The sequence below is a fragment of the Epinephelus lanceolatus genome, chromosome 4 (assembly GCF_041903045.1).
Source record: "Epinephelus lanceolatus isolate andai-2023 chromosome 4, ASM4190304v1, whole genome shotgun sequence".
In the NCBI taxonomy this organism is placed as follows: Eukaryota; Metazoa; Chordata; class Actinopteri; order Perciformes; family Serranidae; genus Epinephelus; species Epinephelus lanceolatus.
The window spans coordinates 18,706,250-18,730,831 of record NC_135737.1 but is presented as its reverse complement, the minus strand read 5'-3'; the positions used below and the strand labels follow the sequence as shown (position 1 = coordinate 18,730,831).

At 41.5% G+C, this 24,582-nt stretch overlaps 1 protein-coding gene across 4 annotated transcripts in view; it reads left to right on the top strand.

The window, feature by feature from the left end:
* Window positions 1-24,582, top strand: part of robo1 (roundabout, axon guidance receptor, homolog 1 (Drosophila)) — a 266,076-nt gene that overhangs the window by 67,966 nt on the left and 173,528 nt on the right. Inside the window, exon 1 of one of the 4 annotated variants that reach the window (XM_078166992.1) lies at window positions 12,004-12,669. The exons of 2 other annotated variants lie outside the window; for them this stretch is intronic. In XM_078166992.1, the coding sequence (XP_078023118.1) occupies window positions 12,522-12,669 (148 nt within the window). In that variant the 5' untranslated portion in view covers window positions 12,004-12,521. Of the gene's footprint in view, window positions 1-12,003; window positions 12,670-24,582 lie in introns of those variants that run through there. One more of the 4 variants, XM_078166988.1, reaches the window with a different exon arrangement.

Sequence of the window (24,582 nt, the reverse complement as noted above, 5' to 3'; positions counted from 1 at the left end):
AAAATGGGGAACTCAGACTTGGACTTGAACATGGAATCTGTTAGAAACCATGGGCGCATTAAGACAGTGGGCCCCTGGGCACAGACATGTAAAAGGCCCCAGTACCTTTCCTACATAGGACTGGAGACACACACACACAAACTTTGTGGAGAATTTGCTTCTTTTTTTTGTTGTAGTCATCTTGTGTCTCTTCATAGTCATTCATTTTGTTTCTTTTGGGGTAATTTTGGGTCATTTTATGTCTCTTTGTAGTATTTTTGTGTCTCTTTTTGGTTGTTGTGCCCCTCCTATAGATATTTTATATCTCTTTGTCATCATTTTGTGTGTCTTTGGTTGTTTTGTCCCTTTTTATTTTTGTCTTTTTGTGGTCAATTTGTGTGTCTGAGGTAATTTCGCTAATTTTCTGCCCCTTTTGTAGTTATTTTGTGTCAGTTTGAGGTAATTCCTGCATTTTTTAGGTTGTTTTGTGTCTCTGTAATTATTTTTTGTCTCTTTGTAGTTGCTATGTGTCTCTTTGGGGTAATTTTGTGTTTTTTTAAATTTAATTTTGTGTCTTTTTGATTCTTTTGTGTCTCTTTGTCTTTGTTTTGCCCCTTTTGTAGTTATTTTGTGTCTCTTTGTTGTTGTTTAGTGTCTCTCTGCAGTTCATTTGCAGCTCTTTGTTGTCTATGTCTATCTCCTCCTGATCAGTATGTGTTAATTTGAGTGACGTTTTTCAAGCAAAGACTGCTTTGGGCCCCTTGGCTTGCATCCAGTAGGCCCATTCAGTAATCTGTCCATGTCAGAGACCAAAAAGTTTAAAGAAGTTTAAATCAGAATTGAAATCAATAGTAGGTTCTGTAATGGGTTGGGACCATAAACACAAGATAAATAGAACCAATGAGTCAGTATGACTCAGATCAGCTCTTGGTTCGTTTGCTGTTACAGAGTGCCACCTTCTGGCCAGAGGATGTACTTCACACATATCCTTCCTATTTCCTTCTGCTTCACCAAACAGCAGGTACTAAAGTTTGATTTACAAATAAATACAGCTTCAATATTTTTGTTTTTATGTGTGACTGGATTCCCATACTATTTGATGATGTAAAGGTTTTATGTGGACACCTTTTGCAGCCCTTTAGAGATTTTCCTCTGGCGTATGCAATATCCTAGTTGCAGCACAAAAGATGGTGAGACACAGTTTTATTTGAAGCTTCCCTCTGTGCAACACAAAATTTAATAGGGAAGGCACTCACACACATAGACTCAGGAGATGGTGTATATGCATGTGTTCATGGCTGCACGTGTATATACACATACACACATCTTCTGCTGAGGTTTTCATAGTTAAGAAGTAAATTTAAGGCCAGAATAAAATAAAGGTGGTAATAAAAGTGAAAACACCTCTCCTGGTGTAAAAATCTTTTCTCTGTCTGCTTGTATATCCAAAGCTCCTCAGAAGCAGAGGAATGATTTCCACCTTACATAAAAGACAACCTTTTATTGGATTTCTTGAGCTGACTCATGTTTCAGGTGTGATATTTTCCAGATGAATAAAGCCATTAATATTTTTGCATCTGTGCTCTGCAATGAATATGGCTGTCCTTGGCTCAGCTCTAACAAATCAAATCACTGCGATGTCAATGATGCCACCATTCAGTGTGAGTGTGTCTCCCACATGCTCCTCTCCTCTCCCGGATCGACTCAAGAAAGTGCCCGTCCTTGAAGCTCTTGGAGGATAGAGGCTTGTGTACACGTATATGATCTGTAAATAATTTATACCAATCAATCTGTGGTGTAAGTGATCTTGTAGATAGAGAGTGGCTGATTTACAGATCTAATTTAAAAGGGTCTAAATCAGGACCCAGCTGCCAGGTGTCACTTCGACACCTAAACCCTGAGCTGCCTCGAGTTTCCCAGGCCTCCCTGGGGTGGAATCAGTGGCTGTGGTGTCTCATCTTAATATTGACTGAATGCTACACTGCCTCCTGCTGGGCGCTAATCATATTACAGAAGCTGACCTCAACAGCACCCTCATTACATCTGCTGTGTATTTGGCTACTCTTTTGAAGCTTGTACGGCTCTGCTCTTAATGCTCTAACACCTTTTATATGACACCAGATGTTTCACCTGGTTCTCATCCCACACTCCAGCAAGCACAAACTGCAGCAGGAGGCTCTTTAGAGACACATTGAATCAGAGGCACGGAGCATTAAAAGATGCAGATCCACAGTTATGACACTCCCATAATCACAAAAGAGGCACATTTACACAGAGGGTTATGTGATTATCACCTGTGTACTTGGGGGAAAGCCAACGTCAGTGTGCCTGAGTTCAGATGGTGTGTTCCCATAGATTTTTGTGTGGACTCTGCAAAAGACCCGACATAGTGGGAAGTGCAGGCGTCTGACGTGCAGCCTCAATGAAGGGGGACCACTGCGCTGATAACCGGCACATATCAAACATAATTTATGACTTAAGAGCTCCTGGCGGCTCTTTTTGTGTGAGCGAAAGCACTGTCTTGAAATGGGGTGAGCAAATTTGCCCTTGCCGTGAGTGGGAACGTATTCTGTGTGAATGTGTTTACAGGAGCGACAGAGAGAGAGATTGAATTGTACTGATCGTGCATTATGCAAACAGTAATCTATTCTGAATACCTCCAGTTATTACAGTTACTTTACATTCCATATGTAAAGCATGTACAGTAATTATAGTACAAATGGGAAAAGGTAAATGAGAGAAATGAGGGAAACTTGTTTTAGGTTAGTCGCTAAGGCACGTCTTGTTCTTCATTTTATGAAAGCGATTTAAATGGCATTCTGTGCATTTATCTTATTCACTTTAAATTTGGGTGAAGTCAGATTTTATGGGACATAAAAGGTTTTACATCTCAGGCTCTTTGAATATTAGAAGTCAGTCACCAAACGTTATTTATTGCATTGTTTCTACATTATTTTTTAAATTTGAAATGATCATTTTGATTGGTCTGAGATAACTGATACGGGCTGAGCAAAGAAGCAAAAAAAAAAAAAAAATCACTGGTCATGAACCTTCGCACTAAGATGTGGCATGTTGAGTTCCTCTTTTTGGTAATAAGATATCTGCAGCTAAATCAATAAGGTTATAACAATATAAATGCTTGTAGGATGTTTTATTAATCAAGTGTTTAACTTGAAAAATCAAAATCCCTTCACAATACACTTTACTCTTTATGGCAAAGGGTTTTGAGTAAGTGGTTAATGCATTCAGGTAAGATGGGACAAACAATTTAACTAAAATGGGACATTTCTCTGAAGTGAAACCAGCATGTTTTCAGGGCACTGGTTGCCATAAAATCATGACTTACATGCTGTTGTGTGCTTTTTTGTCACTTAAAAATATTAGAGACAGTGCAGTGAGTCAGTGTCTACCACAGTAGTTACACGCAAGTACACAAATGTCCAATGCAGACAATATGACACTAAGAGAAATGGGAAGATCCCCGGCTTCTCCAGTCCGCATGTCAAAGTTTCCTTGAGCAGGATACTGAACCCCAAATTGATCCTGATGGCTGTTCCATCAGTGTGTGAGTGTGTTAAAAACTGAGTAGCAAGTGGCACCTTGTATGATAGTCTCGGCCACCAGTGTATGAATGTGTGTGTGAATGGGTGAATGTGAATCGTAGTGTGAAAAGGCACTTTGAGTGGTCGGAAGACTATAAAGGTGGTATACAAGTATTAATGATTTAATGAATTAATGACTGAACTGATGAATGGATTTAAGTAGTTTAAAAAAGAACAAACAAATGTGACTGTCCTATTTTACCTGAACATATCATCAGACTGGGGTAGGGTTTCTTGATGTGTTTGAAGGTCAAAAGTATTTACTTAGCTAACTATTTTCTTTATAGAAATATAGCATAGATCATAACAAGTTCAAACAGTTATCATTTAAGGTAGTCTTCAAAAATTAAGGGGGTTATCCTAGTAATCTACCAAAAAGTGTCCCAAATTAGCTGACTTCTTGCTTTTCCCATGACACCCTACAACTATACAGAAGTATTAACAATAAGAATGCTTTATTTTGCATGCATTTGAATCCGGTTACCCTGCGATAACATGGATAAAGTTAACATGAATGGTTGTAGATAGAGTGCATATATGCAACAAAGAGACTTTGCATGTAAATGTGGGGCAAACAGTGAAAAGGTATTTATATAAAAGAGCAGGGACACAGCAAAACATGAAGCCTGTACTGAGAGAGAGAGTACGAGAGAGACGGAGAGGGATAGGGAGTCTAATGCTGAGTATTCAGGAGTGGTTATGGTCCAGATGGCCCTGCAGCAACAGCAGCTGTAAATCACAGTGTGTTGTGCGATCCGGACGATAGTGCTGCAGGCTGGAATCTCACTGCAAGGTGAGACCGCTGACGACAGCCATTACGGGGAATGAAACCTTTGGGGTGGCGGGTGGAGGGTGGAGGGTGTGGAGGCAAATGACATTAGCCCTGTTTGTCTCTGTAAAAGAGCAGATGCTGGCATTAGTACAGCAGTATCTTATGATATAAACAACAATCTGCTGTATCCAGTCACTCTTCTTTTTACTCGAATTTTAATGTGAGGATAAATCATAATGCTTTGAAAGTGCAGACTGTAGATTTAATGCAACATCAGTATTTTATAGGAGCAGCATTAATGAGCACTTGTACTGGTCAGCTTCAGTTTGTGCTTTGAGTTGGAATTCAAGGACATTGACGTACATATGTTTCTTTTCCAAAGCTGCTGCAAAATCATACAGTCTTATTGACTGCTGCAATCAAATGCTGCCTCCATCAAACCTTACTATAGTAACACAACCCTTTCCAATGCACATTTCATTTCTCAGAGGCACATGTTAAGTTAAAGCATCTTTAATTATAATGACAATCTGTAGCTGAACATGTGTGAGGAGTTTCTCTCTCTCTATGTCTCTGTAAGTGATCACATGTGTTTTCCCCTGCACACATTAACCTTCAGCCAGGTTCCTCCTGTGACTTCTCATTGATTGGAGAGTGGCACTGGAGGGGGAGGTCATGTGCATGTGTTGGAGAAGACAGATAGAGGGTTGGAAGTGTGGGTGGGACAGTGCTGTTGATTGAGAGGGCCATCGTAACCTGGCCATGCAAGGAATGCTGGGTGTGGTCCTGTTTATCATCCTCCGTACGTGCTGAGCATAACTCATTCAGAAACAGCGGGGGCTCCGCAGCAGATGCACTGATACATGTTTCCAAGTGCGGTACTGTATTACTGCACTCCTCAAAAGAGCATGTACAAACTGAGGCACCAGCACAGATCTCGTGCCGAACTGTATTTACAACCTGTAGATTAGATGTCACTGAGCTGTGTGTCATGCAGTAACTCTTCGCTGGGGTCGACGCCCCTTCTCTATAAATGTGGATAGATCCTGATTTCTCTTTGCATTCTGGAGGTTGAGACAGTCATGAAATATGAATCGCTTCAAACTCTGGTATGCAGGTTGAAAAAAAACTCTGTCATCACACAGTGTCACTGTACAGCCAGACTCCCGATGGCTAATTTATGCTCCATCTGCCTTCCTCCAAAGCTCTGTAATTAAAATTCTAATCCAATGCACAGAAAAAGACATACTGTAAGTTATTGTGTTTGAAAGTTACAAAAGCACATATTCAAGATTTACCCTACTTCATTTAAAACATTTGCCAAGCGAAATGTCAAGTCACTTAAAGATCAGCAGCTCCTACTGCTCCCAATAAAACTCTAAGAAACTGAGATATGCTGGAACTTACGGTGCTGTTGGGCTGCTGTGGGTGCTACTGACTTAAATGTCCAGTGTATAGGATTTAGGGCCATCTACTGGCAGAAATGGTAAACAGCATTCTTAACTATGTTTTCATTAATTTATAATTACCTGAAAATAGGAATCTTTGTGTTTTCATTTCCTTTCATCTCCATGTGTTGTTACCTTAGATTGAGACGTTAATGTCTATAGGGATCCTCTTTCATGGAGTCTGCCATGTTTCTACAGTAGCCCAGATTGGACAAATCAAATACTGGCTCTAGATAGGGCCATTCGCATTTTTGCATCAGCCACTGTAGTCCTCCTACACGCTTGGCCCATGGGAGGAGTTCAGCTCTGCAGCCTTACTGCTCGATGCAAGTAAATCCTTAACATCAGATCTTTAAAGGCAAAGGTGCAGATCTTTGGGGGGAGATACAGGGGACACATCTCCCCTCAACATTTAGAACATGAAAGTAGCAGAGGACTTTTATTTTGACCTAATTAATGACATTTACACCATAAACTGGTGCATGAAACCGTACCAGAATGCAAGAATTAAGTGTTTGACGCTCAAGATTTTCCGGCAAAGAACCTACAAACCCCATGTTTCATATATCTCCCCTCCAATGATGCAACAACACCTATGCCTTTATTCACTTTCTCACAGAGTTGGGTGACAAGATTGATACCAATTTCATGTTTGTCTATTAAATATGAGGCTACGACCGTTAGCCTGGCTCTGTCTAAGAGTAACAAAATCTGCCCAGCACCTACAAGGCTCAGCAAGTGGCACATTATTTCTTGTTTGTTTAAATAGTGCTAAAGACAGGGACTTTCTGATGGTTTAAAAGCTCTTGGTGCTAAGCTAAGCTAACTGCCTGCTGCTTGTAGCTTCATACTTATTGTACAAATATGAGAGTGGAATCAATGCTGTCATCTGACACTCAGCAAGAGGTACTTGGCAACATGTCGAATCATCTAGATATACCAGAATAGGACTATGTTCTCTTGGTGGTGTTATAATGCTGTTTGAGTTTGAACCCGGGGCTAGAACCCCGGGGGAGCCCTTCTGTGTGGAGTTTGCATGTTCCCCTGTGTCAGCGTGGGTTTTCTCCGGGTACTCCGGCTTCCTCCCACAGTCCAAAGACAGGCAAGTTGGGTTACTTGGTAACACTAAATCAGCCGTAGGTGTGAATGTAAGCATGAATGATTATTTCTCTCTATGTGTCAGCCCTGTGATAGTCTGGCGACCTGTCCAGGGTGTACCCCGCCTCTTGCCCAGTGTCAGCTGGGATAGGCTCCAGCCCCCCCACGACCCCTAACAGGATAAGCGGTCACAGGAAATGAGTGAATTTTTAATATAATGTTGAGCAGATATGCTTGATCGGTGGTCTGCTGTGGGTGCCTCTGACTTGCTACTAGATGTTCAGATTAATAACCATTCTTTCTTTGTCTCTACTCCACCATCAGAAAGGCAAATCTTCAAGTTTTCCAAATGAAATTTCTGACTCTACTGTAGTTCGTCCTCCCATGGGCCAGCTTTTTCATCTTTGTTTTTTTCCCTGCATGTGTGAGTGCAAGTCGGAAAGTGGGTGCCATTTCCCCGGAATCTCTCGCTGTGCTCAAGCTGTGTACTGGTGTCCAGTCCTCCGCCTGTTCATCCCTGCTGGGTGTCTTTGTACCACCCATCAACCCTGCTGTCACATCACGTTGGCCAGAATGTGAGCCTCATAAACACCATACTGACATGGGGGAGAGAGGGGAACATAATACAAAGAGGAGCTCATTTTCAAGGCTATATTGTGGCTGAGCTGTGAGAGATGCAGTTTCTGAAACACTGCCATGCAATAATCTTTAATTGCATTTCCTCTGTTCCAGCCTTCTGCTTGACAAAAATAAATATTAAACTCAGGAGAGTGAGATTGTTAAATATAACATTTACAGAGAAAATGAGCGAGACAGGGAGAGAAGGAAAGAAAGAGGCCACCACCTTGACCGGTGTTTATTACATACAATAGGACGTCAGTTATTAAATCACTTTAATGCACAAGGTCATACAGAGAAATCTCTCTGAGGGAGAAATGTTATGTGCATGTGTGTTTCTTCCTTCAGCTCCTGAAGCTATACAACACCATTAGGCAGCAATTTCCAGCCAGAACACGTAGCTTACTGTTGCTCCACTAAAACATGAGTGCAGGGGTATAATGCTAATACTAAGCATTTTAACTTTTTTAACCATAAGCATTTAATCATGCTTAGTCCTGCGGGTAGTCATTTGATCTGAGGTTATGAGGACTGCTGGGCTAGCAGTTCTTTCAGGCAGGGTGCTGCAAGTCTGTAGCTGCACTGAAAAGTCAGATAGAGGGGACAGGGAGCCGGCTGTAGCTGGTACACAAGGGTTGTGGTGTGTTAGCAGGGTTGCACGGAATATATTGGAGTCCCTGGAGACTCGAGCCAAGGATCCCAGTGAAGAGTGTGCTGCTGTACTTTAGCCTCGAGGACTGACTCCTCTGCATCTCAGGATATGGTGGGATGGAGTCTGGCAATATTGTTCAGGGACAAGGTCTTAGAGGGTTTGGGATGTAGTTCTCAAAGTTTAAATATGCATCAGACCTCACACCAAGACTTGTGTTGGACCTGGTAGTGTTGGAACTTTTATTCAGCTCAGGATAATTGTGCCTCCTCAAGGCAGTTTTTCCAGACACAATAAAGTTGAGGCTCAGCATGGGGCAGCTTATATATATTACGTTTTGCTATCAGCATACAAATTGAAAGGCGACTCATGCCTTACTGTTGACACAAACAACTGGGAGCATGTAGAGGATGAAAAGATAAGGCAGAGGTTTGACCCTGTGGGCCACCGTAACTGACAGCATGTGTGTCGGACTTATGAATTCTGCCAGATGCAGTCGATAGAAGATAAACAAGTCCAGGGTGGTGCCACAGATCAGTGTCGTGTCCCATGCATCCCACCCAAAATCTGTGCAGTATGAGCAATGCAAATTATAAAGCAGAGAAAGTTAGCATTTCACAATAGTTTACAGTAAAATAATGTGACTGTTTCTTATTGACATCACATGCATGTCGATGCTTGCCTCTCTTCTCTCTCAGCGCGCAAAACAAAAGAAGCTGACTTAAGTCTATAATAACTGTGTTGAGAGTCGACACAATTATCTTCTATCAATGCATCCATTCTCTGTAACCTGACAAAGAAACTTATTTGTGTGCTTTTGCTTGGCACATCATCAACCCGCAGTATACTCTGGCTCTGAGTAAACATGAGGCGAATCTCGGTCTTAGGCTTCGCATTAACAAAGATACACTTCACCTTAAAAAGATACACATTAGGCTACCTGTAGACAGTTTGTTAGTGCTGTCTCTGTTGTAACTTGCCATGCCATTTACTCTCCCCTGCATAGCATTTGCATTGCATTGTCCAAGTCTCTAAGCAGTTGGCATTAGCAGTGACATTTCGCAGGTAGTAGGAATGTTAGATTGGCGTCCTGAGGGGTTGAAGTGCCCCGTCCTCACTGCAGTGGTAATTATTCCAGAGGCCTAATCATTAGAGAGCTGTTTTAATCAGACTTCCATCAGTGGCTAATGTAACGCGATTAATTATATCACCAGGAGCATGGTCCTTAAGGGCCACTACATCAGGATTACATGACTGACAAATAGGGACACTTTGGTAGGGCATTGTCCACACCATTCAACGAAATAAGAACATCAGGCGTTCAGATGAGAGCAGTATCTGTAGATATAGACTCATATTCTATATTTTATAATAGCTTGTGAAAAAAAGTGTTCAACAAACAAGTCAGTATACAGATTTATGTTTTCTCTCCTCAGTCTGACCTCTCACACTGTAAATTCCCATTTATTTGGGCTACATTGTGTGTGTTTAGGAACAGTTTACACCGGTAATGGCATTTTGCACAACAGTAATGAAGGGCATATGAGAGAGACATGGGGGAGGGCAGAGGGGGAAGGGTGCTGCTGACACCTCCAGTTTCCCACGTTAACCTGCACTCACCTGCCTCCTGTCAGCCCGGGCAGGCGGAGGAAACGAGCAGTGTAACTCTAAACCCAGACTTGCTGAGCTTGTTTTTTTTCTTTTACAAAAATAGTCTTTGTGGTGTGTGTGTGCGTGTTTGTGTGTGTACTGTATATCAGTGCACTGGATGCATTTTAAACTCAATATAGAGTATGCAACTGTAAGACCTTAACGAAAGAAAGATGTGGTGAATTGTGGGAGAATTTAGGAAAAACACTATTTAATAAAGCCCATGATTGCATGAATCAAGTACCAATAAAGTACTGGCTACTTAAAAACAAGACTATGGGGAACAGGAGAGTTACAGTAGGCATGCTGGTTGCTTAAGTGGCACAGAACTGGAAGCCAAAATTAAGTTTATGAATTGGGGTTAATGACACGGATTTCCTGAGGAAGCTATTGAGTAATTATGTACAGGTATAATGTACGACCCAAACTGTGGAGAGTACAGTAATGTAACTGTTTAGTTTCCCAGTGCCGAACCATAAAAATAACCCAGTACGTAATAAACAAATAAAAGAGTTTAATTTATTTCCCCTTTCATGTAAAATGACCAGCTGTTTCTCCCTTGTTCCCCACAGTCTTGTTTTCTTCTTCTGTACCTACATTTAAGTAGGAGGAACTGGTAAAAATCCTACTGGTATAGTAAGTGTTACCTCTTTTTTTCTTTCCTGAAAAAGATCTTGCCAACAACTGTAAAACTACACTTGCTTTCTTGTTTTACAGGTTCACCAACTAAAATGAGATTAATTTATTTCATTAAGTGCAGTTTCCTTTGAGGTTGTTAGAGCTTAAACATTTCTCCTACTTCAGTGCACCTTAGAGGTATTGTGATATAATGGTATTGACAATAACTGTTATAAAATACTACACATATAATAATATTGTGTAAATAATCCAGTGCCTCGTGAATCAATCAGTGTCTCCTTCCCACAACGCTGTCTGGTCGCCTTTTTATGATCTATTTACTGTATTTGCTGTTTTTATACGCTTTTGTACAGCCATGGTTACAGACTCTCTCTGCAGCTCCCTACGCCTGTATTTTCAGTGTAATTCATAAAAAAAGACAAAACAATAAACAAAGATTGCATTTTTAAAAATCAATATATATATGGTGCACTAATATCGTTTTCATGAGTTGGTCACGATAATCGCGGGTGAAAATCTGCTGTCATGCCAGCCCTAACACAAATCTGCCTAAAGTTGTTTAAACTTACTCTTACTTTTAGTCCAACCTATTTGCATACTGTCATTAAAAGGAAGCCAGTACAAGTGCCTGTATCATACTCATTGCAAATCTACAGAGCAAAGAAAAAAAATATATATAAACAAGGGCAGTCCTCAGATCTCTCTCTTCTTCAAATTTTGATTTCATGCTTGGAAATTATGCACTTGATGAACAAGTGATACCTTCCTCCGCTCAATTTGAAACCATTGTAGCTCATGCATTTTGCATCACCGGCACATTGTTTTGTAAAGTTGAAAGCATTCTCGTATCTTTTTCAAACTGTGTTGTAAGTATTAATTTGCAACAATTACAGATCTATTGTCACACACACAAACAGACACCCAGTCAAACTGGTCTACGTGCTTGTCTATACGTGTATGCTTGGCAAGGCGGTTAGCTGGGCATGCAGGTACAACTTTTTTTTTTTTTGAGGTTGTCAATCTGGGGAAGCATTAGGTTACAGTAAACCTGCTTCAGTAACACACACACACACACACACACACACACACTTAAACAATATTCATGCACAGGTTACCGTTGAGCTCAGTCAGGCTGTGCAGGTATCTGCGATGACAACACACTCATGAACGAGCATCATGGGCGTGCAAAAGCACAAGAGCCTTTGCACTTGAGAAATTGCCATTCACACCCCCCACGCTTGTCTCACTCAGTCTCTCTCCTCCATATCTCCCTCCCTCCTCTGCTAGATGTGCTCTCCCTCCCTCCCTCTCCCTCAGACGCTCTGTTGACAAAGTCAAGGCTGCTCTGTAGTGAACTATCTCTGTGATTTATTCCATATTTTCATATCAACACTGCCTCATGTGATCTGAAACGAGAGGTACGTGGACGGAGGGAGAGGGGGAGGATGCATTCACATACACTCCTGGACACACTCACTCACTTACTCACTCACTCAGTCACTGCCTGGTGCGGGTGACAAGAGTTGGCTGCTGCTGGATCAGTGATGTGTCGCCATCAGTGTCACCGGTCCACACTGTGACCGGAACAAGTTCTGCTCCGTGAGAGGGAAAACAATTTGCTTCTTCCTGTGCTATCACTGCTCATGGGAGCTGTTACTACTGAGCTCAGGTTGAGGCTTTGACCAGGACTGCAATAAATACCTCCTTGCATCCAAGAGGCACTGAAAAAGAGGAAGAGGAAGAGTGCAGAGGAAAAGACCAGATCAATACTTCAGAGTGAAGCTCCAGAAATCCAGGCTTACTTTGCCTGTCTACCAATGCTGCTGTGTGAAACTATTGCCTTCAAAGGGATCATTCCAATCCCCCAGGAGGAAGAGGAGGGGTGTCTGTGGTGAGTGTGTGACCCCTCTGGGGCTTCAGTGTCGTGGCCCAGGGCTAACACTCCAAGGGAAGCCGTGTGGGAGGACGTGTTGTTGTTGTTTTGGATCCCTCCATACAGCTGTGTGAGATATGACTGAGTGTGGGATAGCACTCCCCATGGCCCTCCACTCTCTGCCGTAGCCCAGATGCAAGGTTTAGATGCAGGCATGGCCGGCAGGCGGATGCCCCTGCTGCTGCTGCTGGTGCTGGCGGAGGTGCTGAGTGGACTCTGTGTACCAGGGGACGGCTCTGGGAAGTACAAGGGAAGCTGGAGGTGGAAAGGTGACAGGAGCCGTGAGTAACTCCTCCTCCCTCTGCTACACTTTATTCGCTTTCCTTCCTCTTCGCTTCCTTTCCTTCTTCCTCTCGCATTACTTCACCTTATAAAGAGACCAACAGGGTCAAACCTCTTTTCTTCCTTGTACTTTTGTTTTACTATTCTTTTCCATTCCCTGGATTCTTGATCCGAAAAGCACTAAACATTGTGTGCCACTTTGATTACTCTGGTTGTAGTTTGAGTCTCAGCTCATTTCTCTGCGACAGGCACCTGGATATGAGAGTGAAATAAATTGTCTATATGAGGCCACCGACTTTGGCATGTGTTGCGAGCTCGAAGCGGTATCAATATGTACGTGACTGCAAAAGTGCCTCACTTGTGTTGGATTTGCTGTGTTGCAATTCAGAGTTTATTATCCCTCTCCCTGCGCCCCTGTTTCTCTCAGCATCACTCTAATATTCCTGTATGAATATCTCTCAGGGTCTCATTCGTAGTCATTAATTGATCAGTGTTGAGTTGTAAAAAGCTACTCAGAGTGATGGGACTGCCTATTTCCTCAGAGTAAAAGCTGAGTGTAGCTCCGAGTTCATTATATATGCTGACACATGAGTGCATAGATGTTGGGAGGAGAGAGGATGTTCAAATGAGCAGAGAGCTGCGGTTGATTCAGGACATAGCTGCTGTCCCTGGGCTTTTGGCTATGGGCTAATGGGATTGTTTGGCATGCCACCACTGCTTGACGCTGAGTGATGAAGTGGGGAGTTTGTCCCTTTGTGTCCGTCCCCTCGGTGGAGGTTAAAGGGAGATCGCTATCTTGATACTGTTCCAAGATTAAATGACTGGAATGGGATGGAAGAGGCACTAAGTCAAGCTAGAGCAGGTCACTTGCCTTTCCAAGGAGACAGAAGCTGGTCTCAGGGCGGCACGGAAAGCGATACCTTTTACATGATGGCAATGACACTGGAGGTCTTGTGTTTGGTGTTATATTTAGCTACTTGAAGATACAGTTTCTCATTCTGTAGAGTGGTCTCAAATCTAACAGTTTCTTATCAGCACAGTGTTAATAATGTTGAGCTCAACACAGCTGAAAGATGACCTGCTGGGATCAGTGAACCAGGAGGACATTTATGGATTTTGGCAACCCAATTGCCAAAATAAATGTTGGCATTTTATACTCAGCAAACCATGGATAAGTTACATTTGTACGTGTCATATGTAGCAGATATGATGAAACTTAATGCTAAAACTCAGCTAATGTACATGTAATCTGCATTATGTCACTTTGAGGTGTATAAAACGTATGGAACATATCCATGATTTGCAAAAATGTACAATGCCAACATTTTCCTCTGGTGACTGGGCTGATTTTGGCGCATTATTTGTTGATAAAAGAAAGTCATAGATTCTACTGTATCTTTAATTGATGAGTGTTTTTCACTTAAAGTTGGAAGTGGAACTAGTCGAAGTATTGTACATACTTTTACAAAAACTTGTACCACCTCTGTGAAAACTCTTTGTGCACTCTACAGAATACACTTAACTAAAAGTTTGATTTGTAGCTGCTGATAAATCATGGCAGAGACTATTTTTGCTGACTTTACAATGAACAGCTTGACCATATTAAATAGTTGTTCTGACCCTCTGCTCTCTTGCACCTGAGACACTGCGCACATAGTACTTCTCACAAACGTTGTGTACTTCCTCCCTCTCATTCAACTTTATTGATAACATGTGGGGTTCTTACAGCTGGAGTAATAAATCACAGTGTGGTTAGGAGCTGTGTGCCATCCTTTACCTGAACAAGCACCTCTTTGTGAACCTGGAAGCAAGGGACTCACACTCATGAACATTAATAAGCAGTTACAAGTTTCACTCAGTTAACATCCACTGGAAACACAGCTGTGTAGTGCAACTTCAGTTACAATATGCTTTTAATTTTGTTAGTTAAAGCTGCTTTAATCAATATTATTATATTAACTATGGATTGAATGGCTACCTGTTTATAAAGAAGGTTGGTTTTACAGCCTACAGCTTCACTGTTTTGGTTTTCTCTCCCTATTCCTATCAACATTGTTTCCAAATGCAGCAGGCAGCAGTTTCTCGCTGTAAAAGTAGTGAAGCATAGAAAAGCCTGGGTATGTCATTGCTACAAACCTTGACCCTACTGAATGTATAAATTTTAATAAGAGCATATATATTTTGGAATATGCTGCTTTATGTTAACAGTGAGTTACAACACTGGATGGAGTTGGAGGTATTCGCACATCATTAAAGTGTGTCCTACTTTTATTGTCATCCATCTTTTTGTACAGCATCCCAGCCCATGTTATGATGGTATCACCACAACCTCTGTCTCATGGCAGAGGGCCATGTTAGTGCTTTGTAATCTCGTCACCTTTATCAGCCTATAGAGAGAATGCTTTATCTGTAATAACCACTAAAATGTGAAAATGTTACAGTTAAAAGTGTGTTTGGGTTTATCTCACTCGTCTTTTATAAACTGGAGGTGGCATGCTGCAGCCTGTACACAAAAGTTCCATTTGGCAGCTCACAAATAATACAGTGATATGCATGAGGGCAGCCTGCTGATATAAGTCCTAATGTCACCAGCTGTTATTTTCTACCTGAGACTAAATCTCTTCTAAGACTGTGCAAGGCAAAGCTCCTCTCTCTGACAGAGCAAGATGTGCACTTTCATAGTTCATGTAGGCACACAATCTCTATCGCTCCGTCTCAACATCTCACGCACGCATGCACGCACACACACACTGGCCAGCACATGAACCCACAGTAAGACTAATACAGAAAGCCAGAATTGTGCGTGCGTTTCTGTGTGTGTATGTGCATGTGCGAGTGTGCGTACATGATAAATAAAATATCACATTTTCTATTTTTAGGGACAAGTTGTCTCCTTGAGTCCACGCAGCTTAGATATGTCCCTCTGTGCAATCCTTTCCTGAGTGTCTGTAACTTTACTCTGAGCTTTTCACATCTACTCCTTCTGAGCTCTTCCAACGATTTGCTGAACACGTTTTAAGACGACTCAGGAGTGCTTTAGTTGTGTTGATGCAAGCAGATGTCCTGATCCCTTTTAAAATGACATCATCGTTCATAATTAACACAGCATATTTACAGTATTCATACATAAAGATGAGCTTTGGTCGAAACTTGTGCTTGCGAGTACACAGAGTGGACCACCAGCCTTGTGCTGGTCGCTGAGGTTTCGGTTCTTCTCTCTGACATCGCCTCATCCTTATGATGGATGAGGAAGATTATAGGATTTACGGCTGATTTACTCTGCACTGGTTGCTAATAGAAGCCACAGAAACATGGCTGCCTCTCAGAATTCAAACCAAGTACAAGACAGTTATTTATTTCAGATACACCAGAGTTTTAAGATGTAAACATGTATAAATGTATTGGTAAAAATAATGGAGCCATTGAAGACTGTCATGACGGATGAGATAGCAATGTGTACTTGAAAGGTCTACATCCAGTAGGTTTCGGCCTGGGTAAGTCTAGAGCTTAATTTGACTGAATTGATGAGACCTCTTGGTGAGCAAGTCTGTGCTTTCTGTGCAGCTGCACCAACACTACCAATGTAAATGTGAGTTTTAGCTGTAGCTAGCATGAAATATTTTCCATGGGTGTTTCACATGCAGGGATATGAACACATGTATCCAATAGATGGCAACAGTGACATACAGCCTGGTGGAGCTGGAGGGAATGAATGGGTGCTAATGAGCTGTGCACTCGATCCTGTGGTTTGGGTCAGAGGCCAGGGGGAATCCAGACAGACGTAACCACAGACACACTGTCATCAGAAAGCACAAACCAGTTCACGGGCGTGTAAGACAATTATTGCATTGCACGTGACTGTACAGGGAATGTATGATATCTAGGAATGATCTCATAAGCATCAGGTCCAAATCTTTCTTTCTAGAGTAGGACATCAGATCACATCTAATATTATTTTTTTTCTCTTTACTTTCCCTACTCAGGCTCCAGGAGCTGGAGACGTTTTTTTTAATTAATTAGGTAATAATAAGCTGAGAATCTCAATTACTGTGCGTCACTCACAAAGTCAGGAGCAAGGCCGTGGACGGTCGATTTGTGGTGTGGTGGGCTGGGAAACGGGAGATGTAATGTGGGCAAGCCTCGGGGTCAGTGTCTTAATATTCATCTCACTACCGGGCATAAATTGTAAGGTGTTTGACTCTCAGTATGTGTGGAAAAGTAAGAAATACTTTTGTTTCACCCTTCACAGAAGGCAGCGTCTGATAATGCGTTATCTAAGCCTGTTTTGCGGCTACTTTGTGCTCACTTTACAGTCCTGCACAGCAAGCCACTGTATTCATTTTTTATTGTAAGAGACACACTGAGACACAAGTCTTTTGTTGCATTTATGTAAAGGAAAACATCTTCGTATATGCTATGAGGAGAACAGAGACTTTTTAGCCGGGAGAAGTGAAAAAACAGGTGGACACTGTGATCAGACATGGTCCATAAATATGGGGCTCTGACAGGCGTGGGCTGGAGTAAAAGCGTGGGGATCCGGGATTCTGAGGATATGTAGGATCAAGGGTCATTAAGTGCCGAGGCAGGTCTTCAGAGGTTAAAAATCAAATGGTGCCACTCCTCCCACTCCTTGATGTTTTATTTCTCCTTTTTCACGCCACTTTCACTTTAACATTTTTACAGGCAAATGTTTGCACATTCAGACGCCCCGGTTTCCACATCTGGATCGGAGACGTATAAAATGAAAAATACAATGGACAGAAGAATAAAAAACATATGCTTTTACTTCTCATTTGTATTCCAGTTTAGTCCTGACACCATTCACTTAGCAGACCTTATACCATTCTGGGCATTTCCATCTACTTTCATGCTGCGAAAGTGTATCCCATTTGCAGTTGCATTTGCATAACAGTATGAGACCACGTTCATAAACAATTACAAATATGGATAGTGGAGATGATATTAAGTGCTATTTTATTTATTCATTCATTCAGATTGGCTGCTATTCAAACAGTGTGGCGTGGCAGACCAAGTAGAAGTAACAATCTATACAATGACAGTAATGAACAGTGCATAATGGAAATGCATTGTTTATTATTATAACTAATTTTAGAATTACTATAAGCACTTTTCAGTAAGGTGTGTGTAAATGTGATATAATAAAGTGTTCTTGAGGGGTTTGAGGTTGCTTTTTAAATATTAAGAATGAAGTTGAGACGAGTTTGTGTCGCTGGTGTTTGGTTAGCGCAGTATCAGACTGTAGATCATAACATTTGAATAATATATTTAAAAAAGAGAGAAAGGAATTGAACTGAACTAAAAAGGTCTTTTTGTTAATGAATTAGCTAGCCTACAAAAAAATGATATGCTGCTTCTTATGGTGCCACAAGCCTACTTCCCGATAAATGAATTTTGTAGTTGCTGGACATTTATGCGCCACCTGCTGGTCGTCTGAATCCAGCACTACAAAGTTGCGCTCCCTTTAGCTGCGCGCCTCAGCTCTTCCTCTCTCTACTGTCTCTCTGTTGCATGTAGCCTGCTGCCTACGTGTTAGCCAGCTAGCTAGCTACCATGGGCTCACGCGATAGCACAATATAAGACAATACTGCACAATGTGTTGCAAGCTGCACATTGTTTGGAAGCATGTGGAGATTTTTATTCACAGGGAATCCTGTTGGTCAAGCCATTTGTCGTCAACCATTTCCACAACTTAAAAGGACTCACCCTACTGGAGCCCTCAGTGGTCGGCAACAACAGTGTCATATGGCAGAGGTCATAGGGCATTGCTTTGTGTTGTTGGTTTTTTACAATTTCATATTCCTGAAATCTAAGCAGATGCAGCTAGGTTTGATAGATAACAATCCCGACTGTATACTGAAGCAACAGAGGCAACAAAGGCATCATTAGCATCCACTCCCACTAGGTTGGTGATGCTGTCTGCAGGAGACCGTTGTCAGTGTTTGCGGACAGGAAGACGGGGAAGGATTGTGTTTATCACTGTACTTGTAGCCTAATTATACCGTCTGGTCTGGGTATCATACTCTTGGGCATGTTTTGTCTACCTGGTGAAGCCTCTTATTTGAAACTGATGAGAAATCTGCCAGTACCATGTGTATCAGGGGAGACACCTGGTATTCTACAGCCTTAACAGGCCGACAGTAGTAAGCAGTGGCAGGAAATGCTGTACAAGAAAATATGAAGTGAGAGGGTAAATGGGAAAAGTGAAATGTGGGTGAGGAAAAGCTAATAGTTTAGACAATGATAACACACATCATTTGTTTGCCCTCTTGGTCTTAGAAAAAGTAATTTTCAGGTCTCTTTATTCTTCCTGCCATTGTTTCAAAGAAATACTTGAGACTGTGCACATTTCTGCATATTCATTAAAATATTCACGTTTGACAGAATGAGTTCAATTTAAAGAACAGTTTGTCAGCTCTTTCATTACCATTTTCGCTGATGAGACAGCCTCTCTTTTGGTTTCCTGAAATACATACTGTAGGGCGCTCAGACATAAATGCATGCATATAGGGCAGCCACTCTGTCTGGTTGACAGCGGCAACGTCTACCAACCAACCACAGCAAAGACAGGGCAAGCTGTTTACCACGCGAGACAAAAAACTGCTAGAGCCTCTGTTTTCATTCTACTGCACTGATGAAGTGGTAATTATAGGAGAGGCCTCACACCTCTAGAGAGCACAACATCCTTACGCTCAAGGCTGCGTGTTGCTGCTGTCAGTTTGGTCACGCCATTGACCAGAGGCATTGTGTCTGAGAGTTGCGCAAGTTATGAGCAATACAAGCAGAAGTGGTCATTGCTGCTGCTGGTTGCATAGCAGGGGGGGAATTCCTGATGTGTGACTATTGCTCTTGGACCAATGCGATGTGATCACAGATGGAATTTTAATGGAGGTCCTCATCTATCTGTTGAGAAAAAAACTTTAGAGCAGCAACTGCAACTTTAATTTATTGGACAACCCTCGGGCTTTATAATCCTTTCAAGCAACACTGAATAAACAAAAACATATTTCCCCCATGGAACAGTTTTGGAAATCAGCTTTAATAACTTCCAATTACGCCTGTTTGCAAGGCTTCTGTAGTGGCAGATCCACCTCAGTGTGAGCACAATCCAGCTGTGTCAGTGGTTGGTCTTCTACGGTGGGAACTGAGAGGGCCTTTCGCATCAGCATCCCTCCGTCGCTGACACAGCATTTGCACACACCATTTCCTCACAACAATCCCCAGCTCTGTCTACTGGCATCAGCACGGTCATAATGGAAATACATTCCTCACAAAACACACTGGTTAACTGTGAGCTTGTGTTTTGCATCTGCGTGGAGATATTCAGGCCATCTGTTTCCACAACACAGACCAGAAAGGAGATTATTTTTTGGGTTTGAAGTCGACGTCAATTGGCTTCACTGACGGGTGTGCAGATTCCAAGGCTGAGTATAGATTACACTCATAATGCTAAGTTGAGCTTCATTCTCACCATATGTGGTACCCTCTGAAAATTACACTTCAGGGTATCCTATCTTCAACAGGTCCATGAGAAAGTCTTGGTTTTGCCTTTGTTTTAAAGCGACAGTTCACTCTAAAATCAAAAATACATATTTTTCCTCTTAGTTGTAGTGCTGTTCATCAGTCTAGATTATTTTAATGTGAGTTACAGAATGTTGGAGATATCAGACACAGAGATGTCTGCCTTCAACCCGGTCTCACTCTGAAGTCATCAAATATCGGCGCTTGGGCGGTGACTTCTGGTGTCAGACACTGACAAAACAAGCTGTCCTTTTTACATTGGTATGATCCGCGGCCGGTCGCCATCATTGTGTAAAGCGATGGGCAACAACATAAGTTAAGGGGGTGAAAAGTCCCAGTGGGGTGGGCGGAAGGGTTGATGGATTGGTCTAATAACCACTGACTTTCACCCAGGAGGTAGGTGATTGCTTCCCGTACGATTGTTGAGCCAAAACCCTGAACTTTTTTCCTACGTAACCACCTGTGTTTGTTGTTGAAGGAAAAAATAGGTTTCAATTGATGCATGTAACAGGGTAAAGTTGATACAGCGTCCCAGAAAGTCAACAACCATTGCACCTGCGGTACCTTTCACGTCATATGTCGACATGGAAAGTCCATGAACGTCAATATGTGATGAGGTCTGAGTTAGGCCTCATTTACACCGCAAGCGATGCGTTCGTGTTGCACATGCGGACGGTCGCTGTTTACTCGCATTTTCATTTCGGCGAGCATGCTAACAGGTTAGAGCATTCACACTGCATCCGTTCTACATGCTGCTTTAGCGAGCAAGCTCGAAAATAGAAGAGACGCCAATTTTTTGTGTGAGTTTGGAGCGAATGGTCACTGTATTCAACAAAAAATAGACATCTACGGTGGCCGAGAGAGGTCACAGCACATGCAAACTTGCATGTGCTGTGACCTCTCTTGGCATCTCTAGACATCTCCCCCTTGACCAAACGAGACCTGACAGCCACATGTTTCGCGTTTTGGAGATGAACGACTACAGATCAATTCTCACTTAATTAAACTCACTTCTTCTTTGGGGTTTATTGGAGATTTGCAAACACGGTGCACTACCACCAACAACTGCTCAGGTGTGGTTTGTATTTTGATGGGACATGACTGCTTCGCGAATGCATCGCTTGCGGTGTAAATGAGGCATTAGAATCTGTTGCTGCCTTCTCTCGAATATAATTGAACTACATGGCACTCAGCCTCTGGTCCTCAAAGCACTACAGTAAGTAAATAAATAAATTAACAGACAAAAAAAAAAACTCAACAGCAATGTGTCTTTCCAGAAATCAGGACCCTGTTACTCAAAATAATCCACAGACCTCGTTGTTTCATGCGGGATCTTCTTTCCACTGACCTACATCCGCCAACCGTATCACCGCACAGAAGGAAGTGTGCATTTTATCTCAACTGTGCATTTTTTAAAGTTGCTGGAAATAAGTAGTAACAGGAGATGGTGTCGCCTCGCTGTAACAAAACGCTGTGCTCCATAATGCCAGACAGAAATATATTGCGACATTTATGAGAGCAGTGTGAATGTGAGGAACAATCAGGAATCACCCACAACTTATGACTCAGTGAGAGGCCAGCCATGGCAGCGGCACTAATCAGCACTAATGAAGACTGGCAGTGGAGCCTCACACCATAAAACCCGAAATGAACCCCGCTTATTAATTTGCTAATTGGAAATCTGGAATGAGACAAGGTCAGTGTTATTATAATGAACAGTCTCTTTTGTATCTTCACTTTGAAAAGACAGTGGGTAAAAAAACGACTGGTGATTATCTAAAGTGGCATACATTTGATCATTGGGCCACTGCATTTGTTTTATTTCCAGTTTTACTTATATTATGTTAATATTGCTCTCTCCTCTATAATGTGGGAAACAGATCTATTCAGTTTTGAGAGTACAGAACAGTTGCAGGATGAAAGTGAAACAGCACAGACACAGTCCCACACCACATGAAGGCACTATTGGACATATTACCACCAGATGTCTGACACCACTGCATTCGTTTCCCCCTCTGCAACCCTTCTGAATGCATGAATGTAACAAAAATGTTGTTGGTGTCTTGAGTGATTTACAGTGCTGTGGATTTACTGCAATAAAACAGGAACAGTTGCATTACACATTGTATTGTTTGCAGCAATTACATTCTCAGCTTTCAAGGCCAGATAGACTCGTTTCTTTGGAATAAAAATGTGCTCTTTTTTTTTCTTTATGTCCAACTTTAACGCAAACAGATGGTAATGTAATACCCTGCACTGTAGCACATCAGTCCATAACCGAGCTGCAGTCCAGAGAGTCACCTGCCACCAATAAATTTGCCTGATTTCGTGTGGTGAAGGGGTGACAGAAAAGAGGACGGAATGAGGCCTTGACAGGAGGTGTGGAGAGTTGCACTTTGTCTTTTGTTGCATTTCTTGCCTTTTTCTGGATTTACGATCTGCTTCTCACAGCCTCTGGCCCTCAGGTGCCTCTGCATTCCCATGTGTCATGTGACACCACTGCTTTGTAGCGAGCAAAAATCATTATGCCTGAGAAGCCCGTTGCAGGGTTTATTTGACACAAGTAGTTCTTGGAAAATGATTAATATTTCATTATTTCTCTGGGTAATATCAGCAGTTTTTCTTTATTTCAGGAGTTGCTTATTTAAAAGTAAACATCAAGGGAAATGTTTAATTTCCCCATGAAAATGATCGGAGTACCAGTAACACAATATGAGAGTAAAAGAATAACAATTCATCTTTGTCAGTCACATGTGTTTATTATCTTTGTCACTTAGGCACTACTTTGAAGGTATACAGTGAGCAGTGCAGTAAATAACACAGTTAAGTCAGTTATCTAACCCATTAAATTGTCAAGCTGGAGAAGCAGAAGCAAATTGAGAGAGTTTAGACAAGCTCAGCGAGGATGCCAGGGACTATTTTTTTGCCTGAATTGTTATCCGTTAAAAACATTGATCCAGAAGACTTGACAGAAAAAGTTGGACTGCTGACCATACATTGTTTCCTCCAACTTCATACTAGGATATTACTACACAGTCAATAGATACTTCAACTGTGAATAGGACCGTTTGTAATATGTATACCTGTAAACAGTTCAGACACTATAAATCCCTTTAAGCCTGTAGACATTTCATCGCTGGCTGGATGTTGGATTTGTTTCCATTTCGATCCAGGCTGAGGATGTGTTACTGACATACTGTCATTTTTTTCCTATCATGTAAAATGAATACCTGATGTATTTCATCTTACTGTTTTATTAGTGATATTACTGAGGTCTGCTGCTAAACCGACGTCGTTTTTCACTCAGTAGAACTTGGATTTGATAAATCAGCAGTTATAAAAATGTGTAAACTGTATCGGCAGACAAGCTTTATCTGGGAAACATCATGTTTTTACACTTCACACTGAGCTGAAATTAATATTGAATTCTGGGAAAAGCTTGCAGAATTTGTTAGTGTATGTTTATGAGTTGTAAAAATCAGAAATCATCTTTCAGAAGGAATAGATGTTTACTGATAGCGGTCAACTCTGTTAAATGTTAGCAATATGTTGTGGGAGCAAGGCAAGCTTATCACTAACATGGGTGACTAAAAGGAAATGGGTCATCTGATCTAATTTAGGTTGCCTGTTTGAACAGAGCCAACTCTTTTGTTTCCTCTTTAGTCGTCAGGACGTAATAAACTAAGATTTTACAATATTTTTTTATCAATATTTTTCTCATTTCTGTTTTTACAGGTTAGTCATGAAATAAAAGTGATTGACAAAATAAACGCTGTGATGAAGAAATCACCACATGTTCAAAAGAGGGTAGGGAAGTTAAATCATCTAATCTTAACTTTTTTTACAGAATATAATTATCCTAAATTATCCTGTATTATCCTAAACATATTTAAAGAAAATGCAGAATGCCTTAAAATGGCCATTAAATCCACAATGCACTTTGGTTATTGCGCGTTTTACATCGTCTGTCAAAGACCTATTGATGCAACTGCACTTTGAGTACATTTGACAGTGGGGAGCATGTTATTTAGGGTTAACCAAGATAACAAACACGACTTTATATGGTCCCATATGAGGCCACTCTTGATGTAATCTCCATATAAATTATAGGCACAGCTGGTATCCACCCATTTCCATACACACACTTGCAAATGACTCATTCTGCAGTCTATGTGGCAAATGCAGAGAATCTGTCGCAACACTTTATGCTGTCTTAAAGTATACAGATTAATTTATCATACATTAATGGTTGTCATAATGAAACTATATATATACAGTAGAAGGTTGTTAAATATGTTGAAAGATATATGTCCTTGGGAATTAATTGTGAAATCTCCCTGACAGGATTTTATACTGAAATGAGTTAGGGCAAA